Consider the following 23,730-nt stretch of genomic DNA (forward strand, 5'->3'; position numbering starts at 1 on the left):
AACACTCTGGCCACCAGATGTAAAGAACGACTCATTTGAAAAGACCCTGATGCTGGGAAACGGTGAAGGCAGGAGGAGAAGGGGATGACAGAGGATGAGATGGTTGGATGGCATCACCAACTCAATGGACATGAGATTGAGTAAGTTCCGGGAGTTGGAGATGGACAGGGAGGCCTGGTGTGCTGCAGTCCATGGGGTCTCAAAGAGTTGGACATGACTGAGTGACTGAACTGAACTGAAATGAAGGTTAAAAATCTTTGGTTCCATGACCTCTCACCTTTTACAATTCCCCAAATACTGAGGTGCTCTCATCATTGTGCCCGGCAATATTTCTGCATCTTTGCCAGGCCATCTCTTCTTGCTTACTTTCCCATGGGCAATCCTGAGGGTGGGGAGCTTACCTTCCCCCACTGTCCTGAGTGCAGGGCTGGGTGCCCCAAAAGGCACAGAGCAGGCATTTCTGGGATCGTGTGGAAGCCCGAGGAGGGACACCCACCCACCGGCACTTTTAGTCTTTTTCAATTCCCTAGCCATCTAGCGAGCACCTCGGCGTGTAGCAGGTTGAGCTGGGGTCTAGGGGCATTTGAAGCCATACTCTTGGCCACGGAGGAGGCTCTTGTCTTCTTGGGGGCTGGGGAAGACACATGGAGGCTGGCAGAGGTCACTGCTGTGCTTTGAAACATCTTTGAGGCAGTAAACATCCAGCTGCTTATTAAATTGGCTCCTGCTGCTGTTGGCCTATTTCCACTCATGTCTTTTTTTTTTTTTTTAATCAGTAAATGGGTTTTGATACATTAAAGCAGAATTTATGTTTCTTAATCTTATTATGGTGTAGATGTTTTCAGCATGAAGCTGTCGGGTCAGTGAGAGGATGCATTCTTCAAATATTCAGTCTGAGTGAATTTGAGGGGGGTGCAGTCTTTAAGGTGCCATGGGTTTGAGAATCCCTGATAAAAAGGGTCCCCATCTCCCCCAGCTGAGGTTGGGAACAGCCTAGAGCTGCCTGTCCCTCAGCAAGAATCAGGAAAGGACCCGGCCTTCCACACTTTCAAGGTTCAAATCCCTGCTCTGCTGTTTCCTATGCAAATCACGTAACTGCTTCCTGCCTTGGTTTCCCTACGGGTCCAGTAGGAATCAGACTTCTCACTGCGTTGCTCTCAGGATTGAGTGAGTTATTGCACATGAAGCCTTTGGAGCAGGGCCTGACACACAGCCAGTGATGCCAGCATTGTTAGGAATGGCGATGACTGTTCCTCCAGACGTCCTGTGGGCAATGGGGCAGCTGTGGGCAGGGAGTCGGAGGGGGCTGCATCTCACATCCTACCTGGAATCCATGTCGTTTTGACCCAGCTGTGAGCTAACAGTGGAGCTGCATTCTGTTATTTATAAAATGTTTCCAAAGCACATGAGATACTAATATAGAACACTGCATATTTGTGGGGGGAGGGGTGGCTATAAACCCTTAAAATGCCACATCTGCTGGTAACAATGCCTCCTTTTGGAGGTAATCCCGTCAGTGGCATTGCAAAAGGAACAGCAGGTGCGAGGCGAGCTGTAGCCACGCTAGATGCTATGACCCCCCTCCACCTTCACATGCTAGCTCTCATATGTTCACGGATGGATATTACATATGTTTGACAGGCCCATCGTTCTGCCTGGATTGTAAACTGTTCGTGACACATAAGTATCTCTGAGACTGTAGATGGGCTCTTCGTGTGTGTGTGTGTGTGTGTGTGTTAGTCGTTCAGTAGTTTCCGACTCTGCGATCCCATGGACTGCAGCTCACGAGGCTCCTCTGTCCGTGCAATACTCCAGGCAAGAAGACTGGAGTGGGGCGCCAGTCCGGGCTCTTCGTGTGTGATTCAGTAAATAAATCTTTTGGTTCTTTCTTCATTCTCTTTCCTAGCCTGTTTCCATTCCGTTTGTCACTTCCTCTTTGACCTCTCTGCCCTCTTGATTTTCCCTTCTGGCCTGCACAAGCTCCTTGCCAGCGTCAGCTTTTCTCACACCACCCAGTTCTCCAGACTCAGGCTTCCTTGTCAGTTGCCCTGGGCTGCACTTCGCCTCTGCTTCCCAGCCGGTGCGGGCAGGGCTCCCGTGTCGCCGCCTCCCCCCATCTGTGCCCTTTTGGGTGGGGAGATGAGGCTGGGAGGAGGGGCGTCTGTGAGCCCTGACCTGCGGGCAGGCAGTTGAGGACAGGATCATCTGCTATCTGAGCCACCGTCCCCGTGTCCCATGTGCAGCGAGACCTCCGCCGTAACCGTTTGTCTCCCTGGGTAACCCTGGCAGAAATCAAAGGGTTGCCCAGGCTGGTGGCAGGGCTCTGCTTCTCTCCATCTCTCTCTTCCCCCTCCAATCCTCCCTACCGCTCTGTCCTTACCCACTTTTCCAGAATCCACCATAGACCCTCTTCTTGGGATGTGCGGCTCCTCCTCCATCCCATTCCCCTCCCTCCTCCGTGAGGACCGGGTGGACGCCCGGAGCACTGCCTGTTGGATCTGTAAGACCCCCACTGCTCAGGCTGTTGGCATCTTGGCCAGCTGGGCATCATTCTCTTGAAATGTGCTTTTAATTTCTGAGTATGGCTCTTCGGAGACCTTGCAATTTCTAGAAATTTAAACCTTAGAAAGAAAGGCAAAGCACGTCTCCACTTTTCCAAGAGCAGACCCAGTGGTTTATTCTGACGTTGAAAGTCAGTCAGCAGGCGGGAGCCCATTCATGCCCCTGTTTTGCATGCAGCCGGACAGTGGCATTTGTTAATCGTGACGTGGCAGATGGTGGCATTGCCCCAGCTGATATATTCGTTTCTCTGGTCCAAAGAAATTATATCCAAACCTGAAAAAAATAAATGGGGATATATTACAGCATGATCTATAGCTTCCATCCTTGGAAGCATGAGGCAAGCACAAGTATTTTCCTTTCTCTGGCCTGTCATTTATCAATGGCAAATACGTGATGTATATTTAAACTCCCAGACCTCTGACAGTTGTTGGGTTTTTTTCCCCTGAGATCCATCTGTATCTTGTAAATAGAATCTTATCAATATTTGTGGGACAGAAAACTTCTCTAGTCTTTTCAAATGGCCACACTCTTGGTTGATTTATCTCATCTGTTGAAGAATGCAAAGCTTTTTTTCCCCTTTGGTTTTAGCATATCTTGTGGAACTCACAGCTCCCCATCACTCAATGTCTGGTGTGGATCCAAGTTTCCTAGTTGCCTGTCAAATAGCTGAGGACAGCCCTATGTGTCAGGGTTGGCTGAGGGGCTGGGATAAGGTCCCCTAAGAAAAAACCCCACTCACCCTGATGCCACGCTGAGAAATGCCCCTGCAGGGTCAGAAGCCCATCCGCAATGGAAGTGGGCATCCCATGTGGGGAAGGGCCATCCAGGGAGGGAGACAGCCAGGAAGATAAACTCTGCCCGGGTTCCAGTCACCCGCGGTCAGCCCTGCAAGTGGCTGTCACAGCCTCAAATCAGGTCAGCAGAGAAACTTAGTGCTCCAGCCCAGCTTTCAGAAGCCAAGCGTAGAGGTCGAGATTGAAGTGAGATTCAATATTGAGTCCATTCAGCAAAGACCCGGGCTGCTGCCCATGCCAACCAGCATGCTCCCTGGTTTTGCTGCCACTGCCTGTGGCTGCACAGTGGGTCACGAGGAAGGTGCCAAGGTCAGGCGGGGAGGACAGTCAGGAACTGCCGACCGTGAGAAAGGAACGAGGCCTGTTCAGCGAGCCCACCAGTCCCCTGCTGGGCATAAACGCTGCACCATGAAGGAGGATGTGGTCTTGTTCCTGCCCCGGAGGGTCTTCCCTGGCTGGGAGACCACCGATGCCAGGCTGAGTGAGGGCCTGTGGGTGGCTCCTGTCCAAATCTCATTCACCTGCTCCCCCGGGGCCCTGAGAACGTCACGTCCTGCCAGTTCACCTCCTTGACTCCAGATACCGTGCTGGAGGCCGTGGTCTGCTTCTTCTCTGTCTGGTCCATCGTGGGGCTCTCGGGTTTCCACACGTACCTGATAAGCTCCAACCAGACCACGAATGAAGACGTAAGTTCCTGTGGGGTGGGGCATGGGCATGTTCTTTGGTGGGAAATAGAGAAAGAAGAGGTGGGGGCCGCCAGGTCTTCCGAGTTCCCTTTCCAGATGTGAGCCTCTGGAAGCAAAGAGCCTGCGGGAGAAGTATTTTCTGACACCCATCTCCAATTTCTCTATCGCAAATCATCACATTGTCCTGACCACACCACTTAGCTACTCAGATCGGCTGGCTGCCCCCTAATTACGAGGCCTGAGGTGGGCTTCTGCTCTGTTCCTTTGTAATGTTTTGGGAGCAACTTGCCACCCTACCCCACTGAAGAGACAGTGCAGGCTGGCTTCTCGCAGATAATGATTCCATCATATTTGGGGAGGCAACTGCCCTGACCCAAAATTTAAACTTTTGTCTAGGATTATCTGCCTGTATTTAATGATGACAGAGAGGAGATATAAAACCAGAAAACCTAATGTTGGAAAATGTTTTGTCATGACCCTGGTCCCTTCTGCTCTGAATATTTGGATTCTGAGAGAAGTTTCTGCCAGTACATGAACTAAATGTCTCAGAATTAGTCAGATTGCCTTAAAGACTTGAAAAATTAGTGCTGATGAGATGCATGAGTTCAGAGACTGTTAAGACAATTACATGTGGTTGGTAACTAAGAACATCAGAAATGCTCTGCAGGAGTATTTAGGAGCTGAATCCAGGCTATCAATGAGCAATTGGAGGAGGCACGTTCCCCCATTATTTCCATTACTATTTATCACACTAAATGTAACATGAAAACAGCCTCCACTGGTGGGACATCCCTGGTGGTCCAGTGGCTAGGACTCCACCTTCCAAAGCAAGGGATGCGGGTTCAAACCCTGCTCAGGGAGCTGAGATCCCACAAGCCTCATGGCCAAAAAAAGCAAAACATAAAACAGAAGCACTATTGTAAAGACTTTAAAAATGGTGTTTAAAAAAAAAAAAAAGATCTCCACTGGCTTATGTGAACTGGCCTTTAAGTACCAGGTTGTGGAAATAAGAGATTATTCTCCCCAGAGAATGCTACTTCTCCCCCTGGTCTGACCTGCTGTTTGGGGACATTTCCAAGTTTAGAGTAAATGCCAGTTGTCCTTGAGAAAAGTACCTCGGTTTCTCCTGCTGAAGAAACGAGTAAAGACCATCGCATTTTTTACGGACTTCTCATGGTCCGATTGACCCAACCTGGGGCATTGGTGCGAGGCAGACTGTGTCACTGACTGTCCTTTTCTTTCAGATTAAAGGATCTTGGTCAAATAAAAGAGGTAAAGAAAATTACAACCCCTACAGCTACGGAAACATCTTTACAAACTGCTGCGTTGCGCTATGTGGACCAATCTCTCCAAGGTAAGATTCAGACAGCTTTTGTTGTTGTTCAGTCACTCAGTCGTGTCCGACTCTTTGCAACCCCCGTGGACTTCAGCACTCCGGGCTTCCCTGTCCTTCACCATCTCCCAGAGCTTGCTCAAACTTATGTGCTTCCCTGATGGCTCAGCTGGTAAAGAATCCACCTGCAATGTGGGAGATCTGGGTTCAGTCCCTGGGTTGGGAAGATTCCCCTGGAGAAGGGAATGACTACCCACTCCAGTATTCTGTCCTGGAGAATCCCATGGACTGTATAATCCATGGGGTCACAAAGAGTCAGACACGACTAAGCGACTTTCACTTCCACTGTGTCCACTGTGTCTGTGATGCCATCCAGCCATCTCATCCTCTGTCATCCCCTTGTCCTCCTGCCTTCAGTCTTTCCCAGCATCAGGGTTGACCCAGGGAAGTGCACAAACTTGTGTGTTAGCAGAGGCCTCAGGTGGCCACTGTGGAGACCGCCGGCCAGGTCAGCTCTCTGCTCATGCTTCAGAGACACAGCCTTAAAGAAATAGAGATGTGACTTGTGTTATGCTTGGCATAACATTCCACTGAATTTGTGTCAAGTTTGGGGAAAATCCCCTGAGGATCAAAATAGGGAAACTGAGGCACAGGACCCCCCCCCACCCCCGCCATGAATTACTAGAAGATGCTGAATGTCTGTGATGCGTAGGGGGCTGTAGAGCGGGACCTGGGACACAGTGGAGGAAGTGATTAGAAAGCCTGTAGAGGTAAGTGGTGAGAGCTGAGTCGTACAGAAGAGAACATGCGAGAAGAGTTCAGAGGGAGCGATCCGCGCGGCCTGAGGGAGCTGAGACTGGTGATGGTGAGACGGCAGTCTATTAATAACGGCTGTGGCTGATGTTTGTAGGACAGCATTACGCTCTGTTCCAAGTGCTCTACGTGGATGAACTTTTAAAACCTCACCCTGTACTTGTGTGCTAAGTCGCTTCAGTTGTGTCTGACTCTTTGCAACCCCGTAGCCCCCCAGGCTCCTCTGTCCAAGGGATTCTCCAGGCTAGAATACTAGAGTTGGTTGCCATTTCCCTCTCCAGGGGATCTTCCCAACCCAGGGATGGAAGCGGTGTCTCCTGCATTGGCAGGCAAGTTCTTTATCCTCCCTCGGAAGCCCTTCTGTACTTATGAGGTACTATTACATCCCATTATATGTATTACATCCCATTATATGTAACATGCCCAAGATCACACAGCTAGTAAGTGCTGCCTTGTCAGGACCCAGACCTCGGCATCTGACATCAGAATCCGTCTGTGTTAGCTAGTACCTGCTGCCTCCAAGTCAGGACTATGCAGAACACAGTCAGCTCTAGACTTTTTGTGAGTTACGCTCATGTATATAGACTATTTCCAACTGATTAGCCAAACAATCATCAACAGTATTAACTGAGCATGTTTTCCAGGTTTCTAGGGTGAGTTTCCAAGCCTTCCTCTCTTTTGACTTCTAACTGTGTAAATGGAGAGACACCACAAAGCCGCTGGTTTGTCTCAACTTTGGGCTTCCCTGATAGCTCAGTTGGTAAAGAATGCGCCTGCAATGCAGGAGACCCTGGTTCGATTCCTGGGTCAGGAAGATCTGCTGGAGAAGGGATAGGCTACCTACTCCAGTATTCTTGGGGTTCCCTTGTGGCTCAGCTGGTAAAGAATCTGCCTGCAATATGGGAGACCTGGGTTGGAAAGATTCCCTGGAGAAGGGAAAGGCTACCGACTCCAGTATTCTGGCCTGGAGAAGTCCATGACTGTATGGCCCACGGGATTGCAGAGTCAGACACAACTGAGCGACTTTCACTTTCACTTTTCTCTATAGCTCCATGGCCAGTCATCACTGACACGTGCTCATGGATTGCAAACTGGGTTTGATTGTCAGGGAAACTTCATTGGGGAAGGAAGAATGATCCTCACCCCACCCCACCCCCCAAAGAATATCAAGCATATATTCCAAGGCCACTTGGTAACTGACAGTACCTTATGTTCCCGGTGTCATTGGGTAATTGGAAACTGACCATTTTCCAGTTTGTGTCTAGAAAGCTGAGAGCCCAGTTTGCCACACTTGTCCTGAATTTGGGGATGTTAGGGGGCCCCCCAACCTGTCCCTCCGAGGCCTCCTCTGGGGAGTGACAGCACAAGGAACAGCCAAGGGCTCAGATGGAAGGGCCGCCCCAGGCCAGAGAGTCAGGCATGCCCGGAGGGCACCCTCTCCAAGGAAACACTAGACTCACCCAGGAATCCCTCTTGGGGCTCTCCAGGCCAGAAAAACCCTCCGGAGATGCTTGGATTTTCACAGTTAAACTATGTTTCCTCCTGGTGTGTGTTTATTTGTGGACACTGGGGATAGGCCTTGAAACACAGGGTAGAAGAGACGAAAGAGACCTGGACAAGCATCTTTGTCGTCTCTAAAGCAGACATCCGAATCTAGGGAAAGAACTCAAGTCTCACGTTTCATCCAGATCTCTTCTTGTTCCCGAGTCTTTGATTTGCACTTGGCAGGCACTGCTTTTGTCGTCTCTAAAGCAGACATCCGAATCTAGGAAAAGAACTCAAGTCTCACGTTTCATCCAGATCTCCTTTCTGGTTCCCGAGTCTTTGATTTGCACTTGGCAGGCACTGCTTTGTATTGTTTACAGACCAAATCTTGTCGTAGCTGAAATTATTACTCCCACAACTGGATTAAATTTGCTGGTTTGGCCGAGTTGGGACTGTATTCTTTCCACAATCCAAGTCCCTCTGGAGCGGGGAACTTCTCAGCACTGGCCCTCCACTCAGAAGAGCTTGGCCGCTCCAGGGTCTATGCAGAAAGCTGGGTGCTGCCCTCTGTCCCAGGTCCCTGGGCTCCCAGAGCTGGCACTGATGAAAGGAGGGGGTGCTGCTTGTCTTCACTGCTCCCTCCAGTGGTCCTTGCTTCTCTCTGCCCTGCCTCACCCAAGCCTGGGCCCCAAAGAGTGCCAGGGCATCTCACTGGTGTCTCAGAGAAGCCTGTAGAATGAGCAGTATCCCTCATCCCAGACAGGGGCCAAGGACCCCCCCGTGTGCCCAGCATCCTTCCCTTAGACAGGGGCCAAGGACCCCCGTGTGCCCAGCATCCTCGCCTCAGACAGGGGCTCAGGACCCCCCGTGTGCCCAGCATCCTCGCCCCAGACAGGGGCCAAGGACCCCCCATGTGCCCAGCATCCTTCCCTCAGACAGGAGCCAAGGACCCCTGTGTGCCCAGCATCCTCGCCTCAGACAGGGGCCAAGGACCCCCCATGTGCCCAGCATCCTTCCCTCAGACAGGAGCCAAGGACCCCTGTGTGCCCAGCATCCTCGCCTCAGACAGGGGCTCAGGACCCCCCGTGTGCCCAGCATCCTCGCCCCAGACAGGGGCTCAGGACCCCCCGTGTGCCCAGCATCCTCGCCTCAGACAGGGGCTCAGGACCCCCCATGTGCCCAGCATCCTCGCCTCAGACAGGGGCTCAGGACCCCCGTCTGCCCAGCATCCTCGTCTCAGACAGGGGCTCGGGACCACCCGTGTGCCCAGCATCGTGTGCCCCAGACGGACGTCTCTAAAGCGTTCTCAGCGCAACAGTGTGCTCACAAGGGAGAAAGAGAGTGTCTTCAAGTTTCCCCACAAGAGCCAGAGACCACGAGGGCAAAGACCCACCATCTGCTCCTTGCAGAGCCTCCAGGGGGGTGGGGGCAGCAGGATGGAGGCAGCCAGGTCTGGGGGAGGGGATTCTCATAACAGCAGGAAGAATGGAAGATTGGAAAAGCAGAAAGTCCCAAGATGTGGTCAGGGTGAGGCCCTACGGGCTGGTGCTGTGGGTCAGTTGGTCTTAAGAATTCTCTTGGCCACTGTTTCTGGGCTGGGGATGCCGTCTAGAGAATGTCAACATAAAGTCCATCAGGGACAAGTCTGAGCAGCGGGAGGGGCTGTGATGGGGTCGGGGTGCAGGCCTCATGGGACATCTGGGAGGGCTTCCCAGAGGAGGGGGTGTAAGGTGCGAACCAAAGGAGCAGGAGGAGCTGGGGGAAAGGAATCACGCGAGAAGAGTGGGGACGGCATGTGCAAAGGCCCACAGGTGAGGGGAGAGCCCGGCTTGTCAGAGGAGGAACTGGGGGAGTGATGGGGCGTGGGGGGCAGTCCCAGGAGGCAAGCAAGGCCAGAGATGAGATGAGGGACTTCCCTGGTGGTCCAGTGGTTAAGAGTCCACCTGCCAATGCAGGGAGCATAAGTTCCATCTCTGGTCCTGGTCTGGGAAGATTCGCACATTCCAGGAGCAGCTAAGCCCGAGCACGGCGCCTACTACTGAAGCCCCTGCTGCTGCTGCTGCTAAGTCACTTCAGTCGTGTCTGATTCTGTGCACACTACCCAAAGAGTAGCCCCCGCTTGCCTCAACTAGAGGACACCCCCCACGGCAACGAAGACCCAGCACAGCCAAAAATAAATAAATAAAATAAACTTTTAGAAAAGAGAGAGATGAGATGAGCTTAGGAAAGCTCTCAGGGCTTTCTGAGGCCCAGGAGGAGACTTGCGGGGTGGGGGCGGACAGTGTCAGAGTCCTGGGGGCATGGCTGGCCCTTGAAACAGGCTGAACACACAGGAGGGGGGCCCAGAACCACTTTTTCTATAATCCCTCCCGTCCCTTCTGACTCTCTTGGTAACCTAGTTCTTTTTCTTCTCCTGGATGAAATCTCCTGCATGTCCTTTAATTTCTCCTGTCAGTTGGGGGAAAAAAAAAAGGACTCAGGGCACTTTCATTTCCTCCAAAATAGTGTCATTTCAGTGAATCAGAACTTCAAAGTTCCCTGAGAGTTAACACTTTCCACCCCTTCCTCCCTACCAGAGCTAGCTAGATTCCAACATATCTTTTGGGGGGCAGACAATTTGACCCCCGACACGCCCCTTCCAGCCGCCTCCCACCAGCTCTCCCCCAGGGGCTGTGCCCAGCCCCCGCCCTCACCTCGCCAGCCTCTGCCCTGGATCTCATCACTGGCAGGAGCTGGGGACCCCTCTCCCCAAGATGCCTTTCTGTGCCCTTTCACCTTTGATCTTTGATACCCTTGAAGGCGGCTGCACACTTGCTAAGAGCCCCCTCTGACGGTCCTGCGAGGGATCCAGCACCTCTCTTTTGGCAGATGGAGGTTCTTGTCTCTCTTGTTTTTTTTCCTAAACCTTCCAGGGATTTGACCGAAACTGAGTCAGAGTCCCACTTGAGATCCTATCACAAGTGTCTTTTAAGGGCTCATTAGTCTGTCACTTGAAGACCTGAGGTGGTGGCTGTGACAATAACCCCTGTCTTCTGAGAGTGGACCTGACACCTGGAGCAGCTTTCAGCCGCCCAGCCCCTACCCCACGAAGGGGAGTAGGTGGGCACCTGGGTGTGCTCGGGACGTCTCTCAGAGGCTGCCGGGAGTGTGCCCCTCCCACGGTGGGCGGCCTCGGCGGGAGCCCCACTTACTGGCCAAACTGCCTGTCGCCCTTGGCAGTTCTGCTCTTAGACCCAAGGTCATCTTGGAGTCTTCAGTCAGGGAGGGAAACAGGCAACCCTTTTGATGGCAAAGTAACCTTCACCCTTACCTCCCACCTGGGCAACTGGGCCGTAGCGTAAAGACAGAGATTGCCCAGGAAACTTGTCTGCGGGAGACTGAGGACCTGGTGTGATTTGTTCAATCAGCAAGTGTCTGCTCGGTACTGGTGGCAGAGCCACCACTCCATGACAGGCGCACGTGGACACAGGCAGACCCAGCATGCGGTGATATGATGCCCAGGGTGCCCGAGGCTGTGGGAGAGGGGCCGATGCTCCAGGGCGGGCGCCCTGGGGCAGACGAGATGAAGCCTGCCCTCCCTCAGGAGTTGCGGGCTGCTCGATGGAGAAGACGTGGGTTGAGATCACTGTGACCCCAGCCAACAGTGACATGGGCCATCGGGAGGGTCACAGGCAGGATTGAGAGGAGCCGAGGAGGGAAGAAAGCAGATGAAGCGTCAGGAGCAGAGGCTGGGGGCCTCTAAAGACCAACAGCAGATGGGCAGGGCAGTGGAGGGTCTGGGCAGTTAAAAGCCAGAGGCTACACAAAAAAATACAGAGACAGAGAAGCAGACAGCGCACAGCGGATGTGTGGTTTCCGGGCCACGCGGGCACAGCCGGTGCTCAGACGCACTGCTGATGGAATGATGCTGGGAATGCGGCAAGCGATAAGATCTGGGTTTGAGCCTGGGGAGGAAGGCTGGGGACAGGTTGTGGGCGGCTCTGCTGGCAGGTGATGGAGGCCACGCAGCGAGGAGGGGTGATGAGATCAGGATGGGACTGGACAGTGGGAAGGGGACGGGATTGGGGGGGTCATAGCAGGTGGCAGGGAGGGGTCAGATGCTCCAGGCGTTTTTAAGGACAGAAGTCTCGACTCTGGAGGCTGACCATACGTGAAGGCGAGCAGAGGTATTTTCTGAGCTGCTCAGGGTTGGGGGGGCATCACAGAAAGGGGGACCCCCTGGGGATGGAAATTAGAAGAGTTTTGTTGGTGTTTTCAGCTTTTGATTCACTCGTCTCCTGCGTTGTTCTGTGTTCTCTTGTAGCCTCATCGACCGAAGAGGGTACATTCAGCCCGACACCCCGCAGCCAGCCGCGCCCTCCAACGGGATGGCCACATACGGGGCCACACAGTCCCAGAGTGACATGGTAGGACCCGGGGTGCCCCACAAGGGCTCCTCTCCCGCATCGGTGTTCACTGACCCGTAACAACCGATCACCTAGCTTCCTAGGACACGCATGGCTCAGGGAGGAAAGGAAGCTTGAAGTGAAGGCGATGCCCATTGAAGGGTTAGCCCACCTGCAACAGGGGTGGGTGGTGGGTCGGTTTGTTCAGGGCTGTGTGGGAGAAGTACTCACACAACATTGCCTCCAGAAACATCTTGGACTGGAAAGCCCCCTCACCCAGAACCAGGCTGCTGTCCAGAGCGAGACAGAGCTGCCCAAGCAGGATGGGCCTCTGGAGAGTCCCCGAGTCCCCTGCTCTCCCCTTGCCACAGTCTGTACCCACTCCCCCACCCCCTTTTTAAGTGTGCAGCTGGCGGGGGGAACTCGGCCACCAGTTCTCCCCACTTGCAGCCCAAATCTTAATCAGCCCTGCACGCCTTAGTGCAGAGAATCAGACAAGCTGTTCGGGCATTGACAGCGAAAAACGGACTGGGCTGGTCTCCGGAGAGGTCCCCGTGTCACGCATCTGTGAAGGCGGGGACGGGTGCTTTGTTTTCACTCTGTACCTGGGAGGTGGGGCCACGGCAGGTCTTTCCACGGGCACCTGAACTCACAGCCTGCTGGCCTGGACCCTCAGGGCCTTCACACTCCTCCGTGGTCTGGCAGGCACGGCCCCGCCATCAGGAGCAAATCTCTCTAAAGAAGTCTTTCTGGAAGCGACCCAGTGTGGCCCCAGCGCTGTCTGTAGACCTGAATCACCCACAACAGAGGCCATGACAAACAGACTGGGACACAGATACGTGTTCAGAAAAGAGGCAGTGACCCTGCAGGACTTGGGCGTGGAGTCCATGCGGAGGCCCGGGAGCAGGGAGCCAGGAATGTCCCCTGCCTGTCAGCTTGGGGACAAGATGACCACACAAATCACCAGTGGGAAATATCAAAGGAGGTGCCAGTTAGGGAAAATCTGATGTCAGTATGTGGACTTGGGGTCCCCTTGGATGCTTGGGGGTGGGGGGCTGTCCCGCAGGCATCTGTATAGAAAGCTCGGGGGAGGTCTGCTCACCCATACTTATGAAGACATGACGTGGTTTGTAGAAATTCACTTTGAAGTAGTGGAAATGTGAATCAACTTTATTTATTTTATTTTATTTATCCTAGAAGTACTCCATCTGACATTTAAAAAGAAAAAAAAATTATAATGTGTCCATGTTTATCATCGGGCTATTAATCTGATTTCATCTCACAGACTGGAAGATTATTTTTTTAAATCAACATTTATTATCCTTTGCTAACTTTCTCTCTATCTGCCCCTGCCAATTCTGCCCCCACCAGATCAAATCAAGTTTCTTGATCTAATAGAGCAAGGGAATAGTTTCCCAGAAACCAACACAATATTGCAAAAACAGTTATCCTTCAATTAAAAAATAAATAAATTTAATTATAAAAAATAACCACTGAGGGGGAAAAAGATAATAGAACAGGGTGATTCTGAAAGACAGTGGAAGGAAAAACTTTGCAAACAGGCAGATTTAAGTAATACTGGACACAGCGGGGAAAGGCAAGAGGGTGGGGTGTAGGATCAGAGAGCCCGGGGGTCACAGTGACTGACTCAGGGCTGCGTGATGTCAGCAAGTCGATTTGTACAGAGAGCCTTAAGTTAGTAAACCATACAATGAAGAAGGGGTTAACCATGTTCACCTCCCTCCTATCACCACTTTATAACAAAGGGCCTGGCACGCAGTAGGTTGGGGCTGGTTAAACATTCCCCTGCAGGGGCCTGCTTAAGGGAAGTTCTAAACAAATATTTAGTTTCTTCCTGTCTTCTTTTCCTCATTCCTTCCTTCCCCCGATTCCATCATATCTAGAAAAGGCTCCACCCAGAATGTGGAAGCAGGAACTAACAGAAAAGGAGTTCTCTTTGGTGCCGTGACATGGCAACACGGCTTCATGCAGTGATGGCCTCAGTAGGCTCAAATTAACCCACAGGGCCAAGAGACAGGACACGTGCATTTTGCCCACTAGACACTGAGGACTATGAAAAGTTTTAAGACCTGAAGAAAGAACTTATAAGCTCCGAAACACAAAAACAGCAAAATCAAAATTAATAAATGTTTAATGTCTGCGAGACCCATGAATATGTCAACTTCATTAATTGTTAAATCTAGCTTTCATTAAAATTTCATTACCGCTTAGAAATGATTTGTAGGTTGGGTTTTTCTCACTTCATAAGAATTCCCCAGCACACATGTAATTACAGAGAAATCATTACCAATTATAAAGCGAGTTGCTCATAGACAGATACATTTAAATATTAACTGCCTTGGGGCCCCCTGCACTTCCTGTCTCGCCATGGTGCCTGTGTTCGGAGAAACCCAGGGTTCCACTGGGCTTAAGGCTGGGAGGTCTTTGTGGCCCTTAAGGCTCCTACCCATTGCAGGGAGTGCCCCCAATATGTCAGAACATGTTCAGGGGGAGGCTGGATCTGAAAGGTCTTTAGGGGACTAAGATGAGACATGCTGTTCACGGCCCCACAGGTCGGAAACCGGGACCGGAAGGTGGGCCAGGAGGCAACCTGTGCTCAGCCCAAGAGGGAAATGCCCAACACCCAGAGCTCCCGGCGGGTGGGAGCCCCCACCCCAGAGGCGCTCAGGCGGGGGGAGACAGCACCCCCGCGATGGGAGACAGAGGACTCAGCGTTGGCGGAAGGGCTCAGGGTTCCTTCTGGTGCAGAGCCTGTCACCAGGCTGCGGCGACGTCACTGTGCCAGATAACCTTCCATTCCTCTGTGCATTTATAGGCCATTCAGGCACTACAGCATGAGTCTTTTTATTATTTCTGTTGTTCTTTACGGCTTCTGTGGTGTGTAGACCGTTTTAACGGGAGTAAGGGGAGAGGAGACAGCTCTGAATGGGCAAGGCTGGCACCAAGCAGAACACGAAGGCTGACGTGTCTCTGCCCCACCCTCCTCCCTCCAGTTCCTTCTTCACACAGCATAGTGTGTACTGAACCCCACACCTCAGCAGCAGGGAGCATTACCATGCGCCCTTCCAAGGCTTTCACATAACTCACACCGGCCCTCTGAGCCTACTACTGATTTTATCCCCATTTTACAGACTAATGAACAGAGGCACAGAGGACTTCGGTAGACTTGCCCAATTCAGATGCCACACTTTGACCCCAACAGTTCATACTCTCAAGCCTACACTTGGCTACGCTGTGGCCGTCAGTCCTGACTGTGTGCAGGGTGACTTTCTCCCATATGCTTACCGTCTCCACATCCCATCACCCTCAACCTGTCTCCTCTGTCAATATCTACTCCTAGGAAAAGATCTGTTTTCAATCATCTATGCATCGAAGGGAATTTAAGTCAAATTTCAGGAATATATGAATTTTAATTGTGGATGAAAGATTTTGTCCTCTATTAAAAGCATTTTAATAGACTTCCCTGGTGGCTCAGACAGTAAAGAATCTGCCTGCAGGAGACCCAGCTTTGATCCCTGGGTCAAGAAGATCCCCTGGAGAAGGAAATGGCAACCCACTCCAGTATTCTTGCCTGGAGAATTCCACGGACAGAGGAACCTGGCAGGCTACCATTCATGGGATCGCAAAAAGTCAGACACGACTGAGCAACAAACACTAAAAGCATTTCAAGCAATAATAATAATAACTGAGTAGTAACTGTTTGTTCAGTGCTATATCCCCATTGTCTAGACTAGTTCCTGTGGTAGTTGAATTCAGAAGTGTTGGTTAAATGAGAGAAGGAAAGAGAGAGAGCGATGGATTGCTATGTGCCAGGCACCGGGTCAAGTGCTTCGCATGCATTATCGTCTCATTGAATCCTTATAGAACCACCTGATGTGAGTGTTCTAATCACCCCTTTGAAGAGACTGAGATTCAGGGATGCTAAGTTCGTGAAATAGCTAACCAGTGGCTAAGCTACTATTTCGTCCTTAGAAGTCCGACTCTAAGGAAAGTACTCTTCTTAACTATGCTCCAAAGTATCCCAGGTGCATGGTCTTCTTATGGGACAGAGTGACATGAAGTCTTCTCCCAGGGCAGGGAAACCACTCCTCCCAGGCCTTCCATTGCAGAAGGATGATAAATCTGCTGTGGTCGGTCACAAAACCAGCGGGGGACTGAAGGCAGCCTCTCCACAATCTAACCTGCAACTTGACTAAGCAAAAATCTATGAAGCTGCAGCCTCTCCTCTGTTACAAATGACAGTCTTAACCAATGACACGTTAGCTATTTTTTCCCTCTTCACCTGCTCCCCTAAGCACGAACCATTTTACAGCACTTTAGTCTAAGTGTTGACGGTTCATCCAGGTAGAAGCATCAGTACCAAATGAGTTATTGACCTAGTCCAAGGGTGATCTCCACTGTTAAACTGCTCAGAGTTCATTCAGTTTCTTGGGTCTGAAAGTTACCATTTTTCATCAAACCGGGACATTTTGCCTATTATGTCTTCAACTTATTAATTTATTTATTTTTCCTTATCTCATTTTCTCTCCTCCTGGGACGCCAATTACTCATATGTTAAACCATTTGATGACATTGCCCCAAAGGATAAGTCCCTGAGGCTCTGTGCATTTTTCTTCAAACTTTCTCAGTTCTTCAAATTAGATAACTTCTTTTGATCTATCTTCATGTTCACTGATTCTTTCTCCTGCCCCCTCCAACTACTGTTAAGTGAATGCAGAGAATTATTCACTTTGGTTATTATACTTTTTAGTTCTAGAATTTTCTTTTGGTTCTTTTAATTTCTCTGTTGGACTTTATTTCTGTACTGAGATTCCTTATCTGTTTATTCATTGAAGCCATATTTTTGTATAGTATTTGAACATTATTATACTGCTTGAAGTCTGTATCTGCTAAACATATCTGGGCTACCTTGGGTTTGGTGTCCACTTTTTCCCTTAACTCTGGATTACATTTTTCTATTTATTTATATGTGTATTGGTATTTTATTGACTACATTTTGGATAGTATATTTGTAGAGACTAGATTTTGTTATCTTCTAAAGAGTGTTGATCCTTGTTTTAGCAGGCAGTTCAATTAGTGGCTAATCATCTTGAACTTGTACAGGTGTGATTTATATTTTGTTAATGCAGATTTATGGGCAGTCCAAGATGTTTCTCAGGCCCTCTAGTTTGAGGGAGCTCAGCCTCCAAATTCTGTCTCTTCCAAATACCTGACCAAATACCTGGTCAGGGTTTGACTTCTCCATCATTAGGGGTGGTTCTGGGTCTCCGTTTAGGGCATGAGTCTTTCTCCTAAGGTTCAGCCTTCTGAATGCCCTAGCTGGATGCCAGGCATGTTAACAAGGTTTGGGGGATGTTAATGTGATCAGTGGTCCCTGACATTCTTTTTCTCAACTTCCACTGTCTGTGGGCCTCTCTCAGCCTTATTACAGCTGCCGTTTCACTGGCTTCAGGGGAAAGGGGACAGGAGAGGGGACTCATGCTGCACATGGGCAGCACAGCTGTTGGCTACAGACTTGGGGGGTGGCCCTCACTGGCATCTCTGGCCCCCTTCTCTGCACAGCATCCTCTTCAGCGATGCCCTGCCCTACAGATCCAGCCGCTTAAGCTTCTGACCCTCTGATCTCTGCTTTCTCTGTATTCTGTTCAGCCTATACCATGGTGGGGAAATTCTCCCCAAGGAAAGGGCTGCTTGACTGTGGGGCTCGCCTGTGAGTTTCTTCCCTTTCAGGGATCGCGGCCTTGCACTGTCTGTTGTGCCCTATTGAAAAATGTTTGCCTCACATATTTTGGCCAGTTTTATATACGTCCTGTACACAGAGGGAATACTAGCCCAGTAGAGGTTACCATTCCTGGGAATAGAAGCCTTATCTCTGTGATCAGAGGACACTTTGCAACCAGCACTGCCATATTCCCCAGACACACAGTTTTGCTGCCTACTCCATCAACAGTAAACACCGATTTAGCTGTGGGACATGATTCCTCTGACCAGAAGTATTTCTAGTGCTCACCTAGAAAGGAGGAACATTTGGAGACTTTATATTTAGCACCAGACTTGGCATGTTCCTTTGCAGAGAGATTCTAGGTATCTCAGGCCAAATTTTTGCCAGCTGTTTTATTATTAAAGTCTAGATCAGAAAGGCATTTCGCAAATGATAGGAAAAGTGCTCCTAGGGAAATTGCACTATTTCAGAAGGTGAAGGTAAAGGCTCTATCTAAGTCTTAGAAAAACATACTGATATTGCAGGGCCGGAGAATCAGGTAAATATTGATAGATAGCTGTCATCAAAGTGCCCACTGAGGTCTTACTTAGCATCTCAAAAATGGGACAATTCACTGTTAACTTACCATCTCACATAATTGTGGAATGGAACTTCCCTCTACTACAGATTCCCAAGGAAGAAAACATTACAGAAGTAATAAAGTGACATCAAAAGTATTAAAATGATGTGTGACCCAAGTATAGCCCTTGTCATGTGAATACCTATGAATTTCTCAGGAGCACACACTAGAATTTCGTGCACATAACCCCAGGGCCAACTGAAGATCGTATTTTCATTATTCCTACTTTCCTTATTATTGGCATTTGTTATTACCTTATTTTACTATGCATACCTCATTTGATTGTCAAATGATTTAAGTTCTGTGTTACATCAGGGTCATAGCTTGTTTAAAGCTGGCACTTGTAGCTACAAAGATCCTTTCAGATCATGTGCTAAACACAAAGATAGTAACAGTATATAACTGTTGGGCTATTTTTTTTTAATCATTTGCTATATTTACTTAAACTCATTTTTATTTTTTTATAAATTTATTTTTTAATTGAAGGATAATTTCTTTACAGAATTTTGTGTTTTTCTGTCAAACCTCAACATGAATCAGCCATAATTAACCCCATTGTTAAATCCCCTCCATCCAATATCAAAACAAATTAAAGCTGGCAGTTGCAAGATTTATTAAACTGGTCTCACAGGAGTCCTCTCCACGCATAGTCTGAAAGTTCAAATATGATAGAGAAAAATAACTTGAGCGAACTTAAATGATAATGTTTTAAAAGAGAATAAAAACGAAGAACTCCTTCTAACCTACATTTTAGGTGAATTTTAGAAACTGATAGTGTTTTTATTAAAGTAAATGAGCATTCATAAGACCCCAGAACACAGTGTCACAGCCAAGCAGAGATAACCAGTGCCTGATGCTAATACTTTTGACAGAATTGGAGCAAAAGAAGTAAATATTTCCTTTATTCTTAATTTGTATAGGAAACCATCTAGAAAACTTCTAGCTTTGGGTTTGGCAGCATTTAATCTGTTTGCTAGGTTTATTTCAGACAAGAAGTCAGCCAGAGTAAAATAATATGTATGCCAGCAAGAGCAATTTTATTTGAAAATCTGCAGAAACAAAAATAACTTATCTCTATGGTATTTTAAACTGTAACATTAAGTGATAATGTGTGTGACATCCGAACATCTGAAATGATACCGTTCTTTGCAAGTTAAATGCCAGCGCTTCGTTTAGACAGTAAATCAGCCAGCTGTCGGGGACTTCCTGCAACCACAGCAAATGTTCCAGCACTCCAGACAGGATTAGTTTTATGCTGTGGACAGAGAGGTCTGCCCATAGACATTCTCACAAGCAGTCAGGTTTCTATTCTATTAGTAGTCAGCGTTTGGATGATTTTTGGCCTAAAATAAAAAGGCAATTTCATAGGGTTCAACCTAGTATTTCACAAACGTTGTTTTGGAATGAAAGCAGGAGTTTCTCAATTTTCTCTTCTTGGTGATGGATGGTCACTGTCCGATCTCTGGCTGCTTGGTTGTTTTTCCTTAAGATTATATAACTGGTTAGATACATTGAAGTATACCTCATGGCTTCTCACTTCTCCAAGGAGTGAGAGAAAAAAGTGAGCAGGGATGGCTCCCTCTACTGGTTGAGGATAAGAGTCCTCAGATAAACAGCCAGCAAGGCGGGTTGGTGGCTTAAAAAGGTCAGAGAAGAGTTGTTGAGTTCAGTCGCTCAGTCGTGTCTGACTCTTTGCAACCCCATGGACTGCAGCACACCAGGCCTCCCTGTCCATCGCCAACTCCCGGAGTTTACTCAAACTCATGTCCAGTGAGTTGGTGATGCCGGAGGGAGGGGAAGAAAAACAGAAGAAAGAGAGAAGAGGGGGAATAAAGTGGGAGGGAAGTCAACAAAGGAAAAGATGGAGAAGGAAAGAGGAGGAAGAGAGTTGGTGAAATCAGAGAGAAAGAAAATTAAATAGAAAAATCAACAAGAAATGGGCCAATAAGGATTAGAAACAAAGGTAAAAAAAAGGCAGAGGTGTAAGGACATTTTTTCATGGGTCATCTTCACAGTAACCCTAAAAATATTGGCCATTTTCTCCCTGGAAGTTCTCACACAGGAATTATAGCCAGGAAGGTTTACCAGCCCACTCTCCTTGGAATTCTGGCAGTGTGCAAAATGAGGAAAAGGCTGGACTTTTTCTTTTTTAAATCAGATATCTCCTAGTCATCGAGTTTCTTCTAAGAAGATGCTCGAAACATGCAAAGTTAATATCATGAGAATTATGAATTCCACTGTGGAGAGGCATCACGCTCTCCTTGGTTGGAACCCACATTAGTATCCTGTTCCATGCCGGTAGGAAATTTATACAGACAATATCCTGTGGAAGAAAGCCTGGTCCCTGGGCACCCCCAGATGGGAACTGGTCTTCTAAACAGAAATCAGTTTGAATGTGGCAAACGGTTTTCAAAGTCATGGGTTACAGCAGGATTTAGACACTGAGGTTCAAGCTGGTCCCAGCAATGAGTGTGTGTGCTCACTGATAGAAGCTGGCCGCAAGGGAAACTGGGGGAGGGGCGAGAGGGTAAGTTCATCATTAACATGAAAGCAGTCCCCAAAGCAAGGGAAATAGCCACAACCAGGCTCCGAGAGACAGTCATATTTTAAAATAGTTAAACAAATCCCTGTAGAAGAGGTGATCATGTCAGATAATATGTCAGCATTCAAAATAGTCATTTTGAAAAGACTTGTGACATTTCGATTTTTGAAAAAACTTAAATGGTTTAGGCTACATGTTTTCTTTCACATATTTAAGTCCTTAAGCTTCACCCCTGGAAAATCAGAGAGCACTTTCAGCAGGAGGTTGAGCACAGATTGGCTACAGTTCGAGCATGTTGTGGGTTTGGCCACAGGAAAGCATCAATAGACATATGCAGGAAGGACCCAGGTTTGGAGGTACCTGAGTCATTCAATCTGAAGCTCTTTTGAAGAAAAAGAAACCAACTTGCAAAAGAAAACAAGTAAGGCCTTGGAAAACAAGCAAACAAGAGGCCCTGAACTTAAGCTCATAGCTTCAGAGAAAACCACCTCCAGGCGTTGCCTAGCAAGGGATTGCTGCCCAAGGTACAAAAGAAGCCAAGACTGTGGCACCGGTTTTTGAAGAGAGAAAGAACTTTATTGAAAGGTTGACCCTCAAGGAGACAGGACTCAGCTGTTGCCTCCATCCAGTTTTGGGGCGAAAATGAAAGGGGTTGGGGGAATTTCAAACTTGGAAGCTGGTCGACTGGTCTTAAGTCAGCCCATACAAGCCACAAGTGCTGCCAGAAACCAGGTTTTTCTTACTGAAGGACTTCTCGATTCCTACAGGGCTCCAGTGGCAACACTTCTGTGGGTTCCATAAACTGAAGATTCCTGGTTCCAGGGTCACTCTGGAGACATGGATACCTATCTTGCATATGCACAGTGCTGTCTCTCTAAATATTTTCTTTGATTAAATCAACAATCTATTTAAGCAGGCAAAACCAGTTTAAGTTGGTGTTTCACAGGTGTCTCGTCTAAGTCAGCACAGGGTGCTTTAGGTGAACTCTCAGAGGACCCCTCAAACTTCACATCAACTTCCCAGTGAATATGAACTCTCCAGAACTTAACAGACCACGGTTGGCCCCCTTTCATCCCAGGGTTTTCTGATGGATGTCCATGAGCTCTGCTGCACAGCATGCTGGAAAGGCATGACCAGGAAAGGGAAAAGGCGCCTGACAGGAGAGACAGGAAGGAAGAGAGAAAGAGACTGGGGGGCCCGCCTCTCCCCTTGTGCCGCTTGACCTTGGGAATTTCCTCCAGCTTAGACCTCTGACATATTTTCCTGTGAGTCTGGAAGAGGTAGTCACAAGTACTTGGGCTGATCCCTAAAACAGAATTTGCCTATCAGTTTTCAATGTTTTAACAAAAGGCTTTCTTCAGGTCTGCAGAGACAAGCAAATCTAGTCGGAATTTCATCTTTCTCAAGATCTGGGGATGTTGTGGAGACAGAGATTTTAGGATGAATGAGGGCTTTCCAGAAAGAAAAGTTGAGAACCAGATTCCATCATCCAGAAAGTGGCCTGACTCGAGCAGCATCTCAGCCCTGGGGTCGCAGGCCAGCTCAGAGGCTGAGTTTGAGCTCTAGGAAACGGAGGCGGCACGAAAGTTGAGCCATCACCATCAGCCAGGACACTAATGGGATTTTCATAACATGTTCTTTGCAAAGCACAATATATCCAGAACCCTGGCATAGTTTCCAGGAGATGAACATTTAATCAGGAAGGTTGCCCTTCCCCACCTCTGTTCTGTCAAGATTGAGCCCATGTGCTGAACAGAACTGACAGCGTTGGAGACCGTGAGGGGCCCTGAGCTGCCTGCCTCCCCCAACAGCCCCACGGCTCAGCACCCCCCAGTGGCCAGGGTCCCTGCCCCGAGCTGCAGCTCCCTGCAGGAGCAGAGAAAGCTGCACGCCCGGCTTAAGCACTGCTGTGGCAAAATGTTCAGGAGATGACTGGGGAAATGCAGACACCAAAGGACTCAAAGCCTGATAGCCCCTTTCTAGCACTTTTTAGTGGCATTTCTGTCTCATCCGAGTGGCCCCTCCACCCCTCTTCTTGAAGTTCCCTTGGCTGGGATGAAGCCGTGATAGAAAAGCCAGGATCTTCCCTGAGATTTGCTTTCCCTTCTTAAAGCTCCATTGTGAGCCCTATTCTTGTCTGGAAGCGAGGTCTTTGAACTTCTGAAACCTGAAAATTCTATAGTGATTGCGTCTCTTCTATCCCCCTCACGGAGGGTGGGGGGCCGGCTCAGGGATGGCCCACTACTCGTGATTTTAGAAAGAATCCCATTTGGCTAGGAAGGACACACACACCCCGGAGCAAAAGAATAAAAGAACTGTGACTTCGGGAGAAACTGTTTTTCCCCCTGAAGCCTGTGTTTTGCCTGATCTGAGTGGCTTCTGTGCACGGAGGCTGAGTGAGTGACGGCAGTTCTAGTCGTGTCTCTGGGCAGGAAGAAAGGGAAGCTCCTCTTTCACAAAGCTGCGAGTATGTGGTTCGACAGTAACTCTGGAGTTCAAACGAAGGGAATGGGGATGATAGACAAGCAATATTTATTAAGCACCTGCTAGCTGTCAAGTGTGCAGTGGTGAAAAGGGGCTTGCAGTCAGACAATGCCGGTCCCAAATCCCGACCCATTGCCTACTTTTATCTGTAAAGTTTTGAAGAAGGCACCCACTCACACCAGATGTATATGTAAAGAGGAGAAATGTGTTTGTTTTAAGAGCTTCCTCAGAAACAGAGCGCCTAGCTTCTTACTTGAAACGTTATCAGGATATGCTCCCCTAAT

The 23,730-nt window shown here is 49.0% G+C and overlaps 1 protein-coding gene across 4 annotated transcripts in view; it reads left to right on the forward strand.

The window, feature by feature from the left end:
• ZDHHC14 (zinc finger DHHC-type palmitoyltransferase 14) overlaps positions 1 to 23,730 on the forward strand; it is a 292,047-nt gene that overhangs the window by 264,558 nt on the left and 3,759 nt on the right. For all 4 annotated transcript variants that reach the window (XM_061428413.1, XM_061428415.1, XM_061428414.1 and 1 more), the window contains exons 6-8: positions 3,940 to 4,042; positions 5,287 to 5,396; positions 11,977 to 12,079. In XM_061428413.1, coding sequence (XP_061284397.1) covers positions 3,940 to 4,042; positions 5,287 to 5,396; positions 11,977 to 12,079 — 316 coding nt within the window. The remainder of the gene's footprint in view (positions 1 to 3,939; positions 4,043 to 5,286; positions 5,397 to 11,976; positions 12,080 to 23,730) is intronic.

The sequence above is a fragment of the Bos javanicus genome, chromosome 9, assembly GCF_032452875.1.
Source record: "Bos javanicus breed banteng chromosome 9, ARS-OSU_banteng_1.0, whole genome shotgun sequence".
Lineage (NCBI taxonomy): Eukaryota > Metazoa > Chordata > Mammalia > Artiodactyla > Bovidae > Bos > Bos javanicus.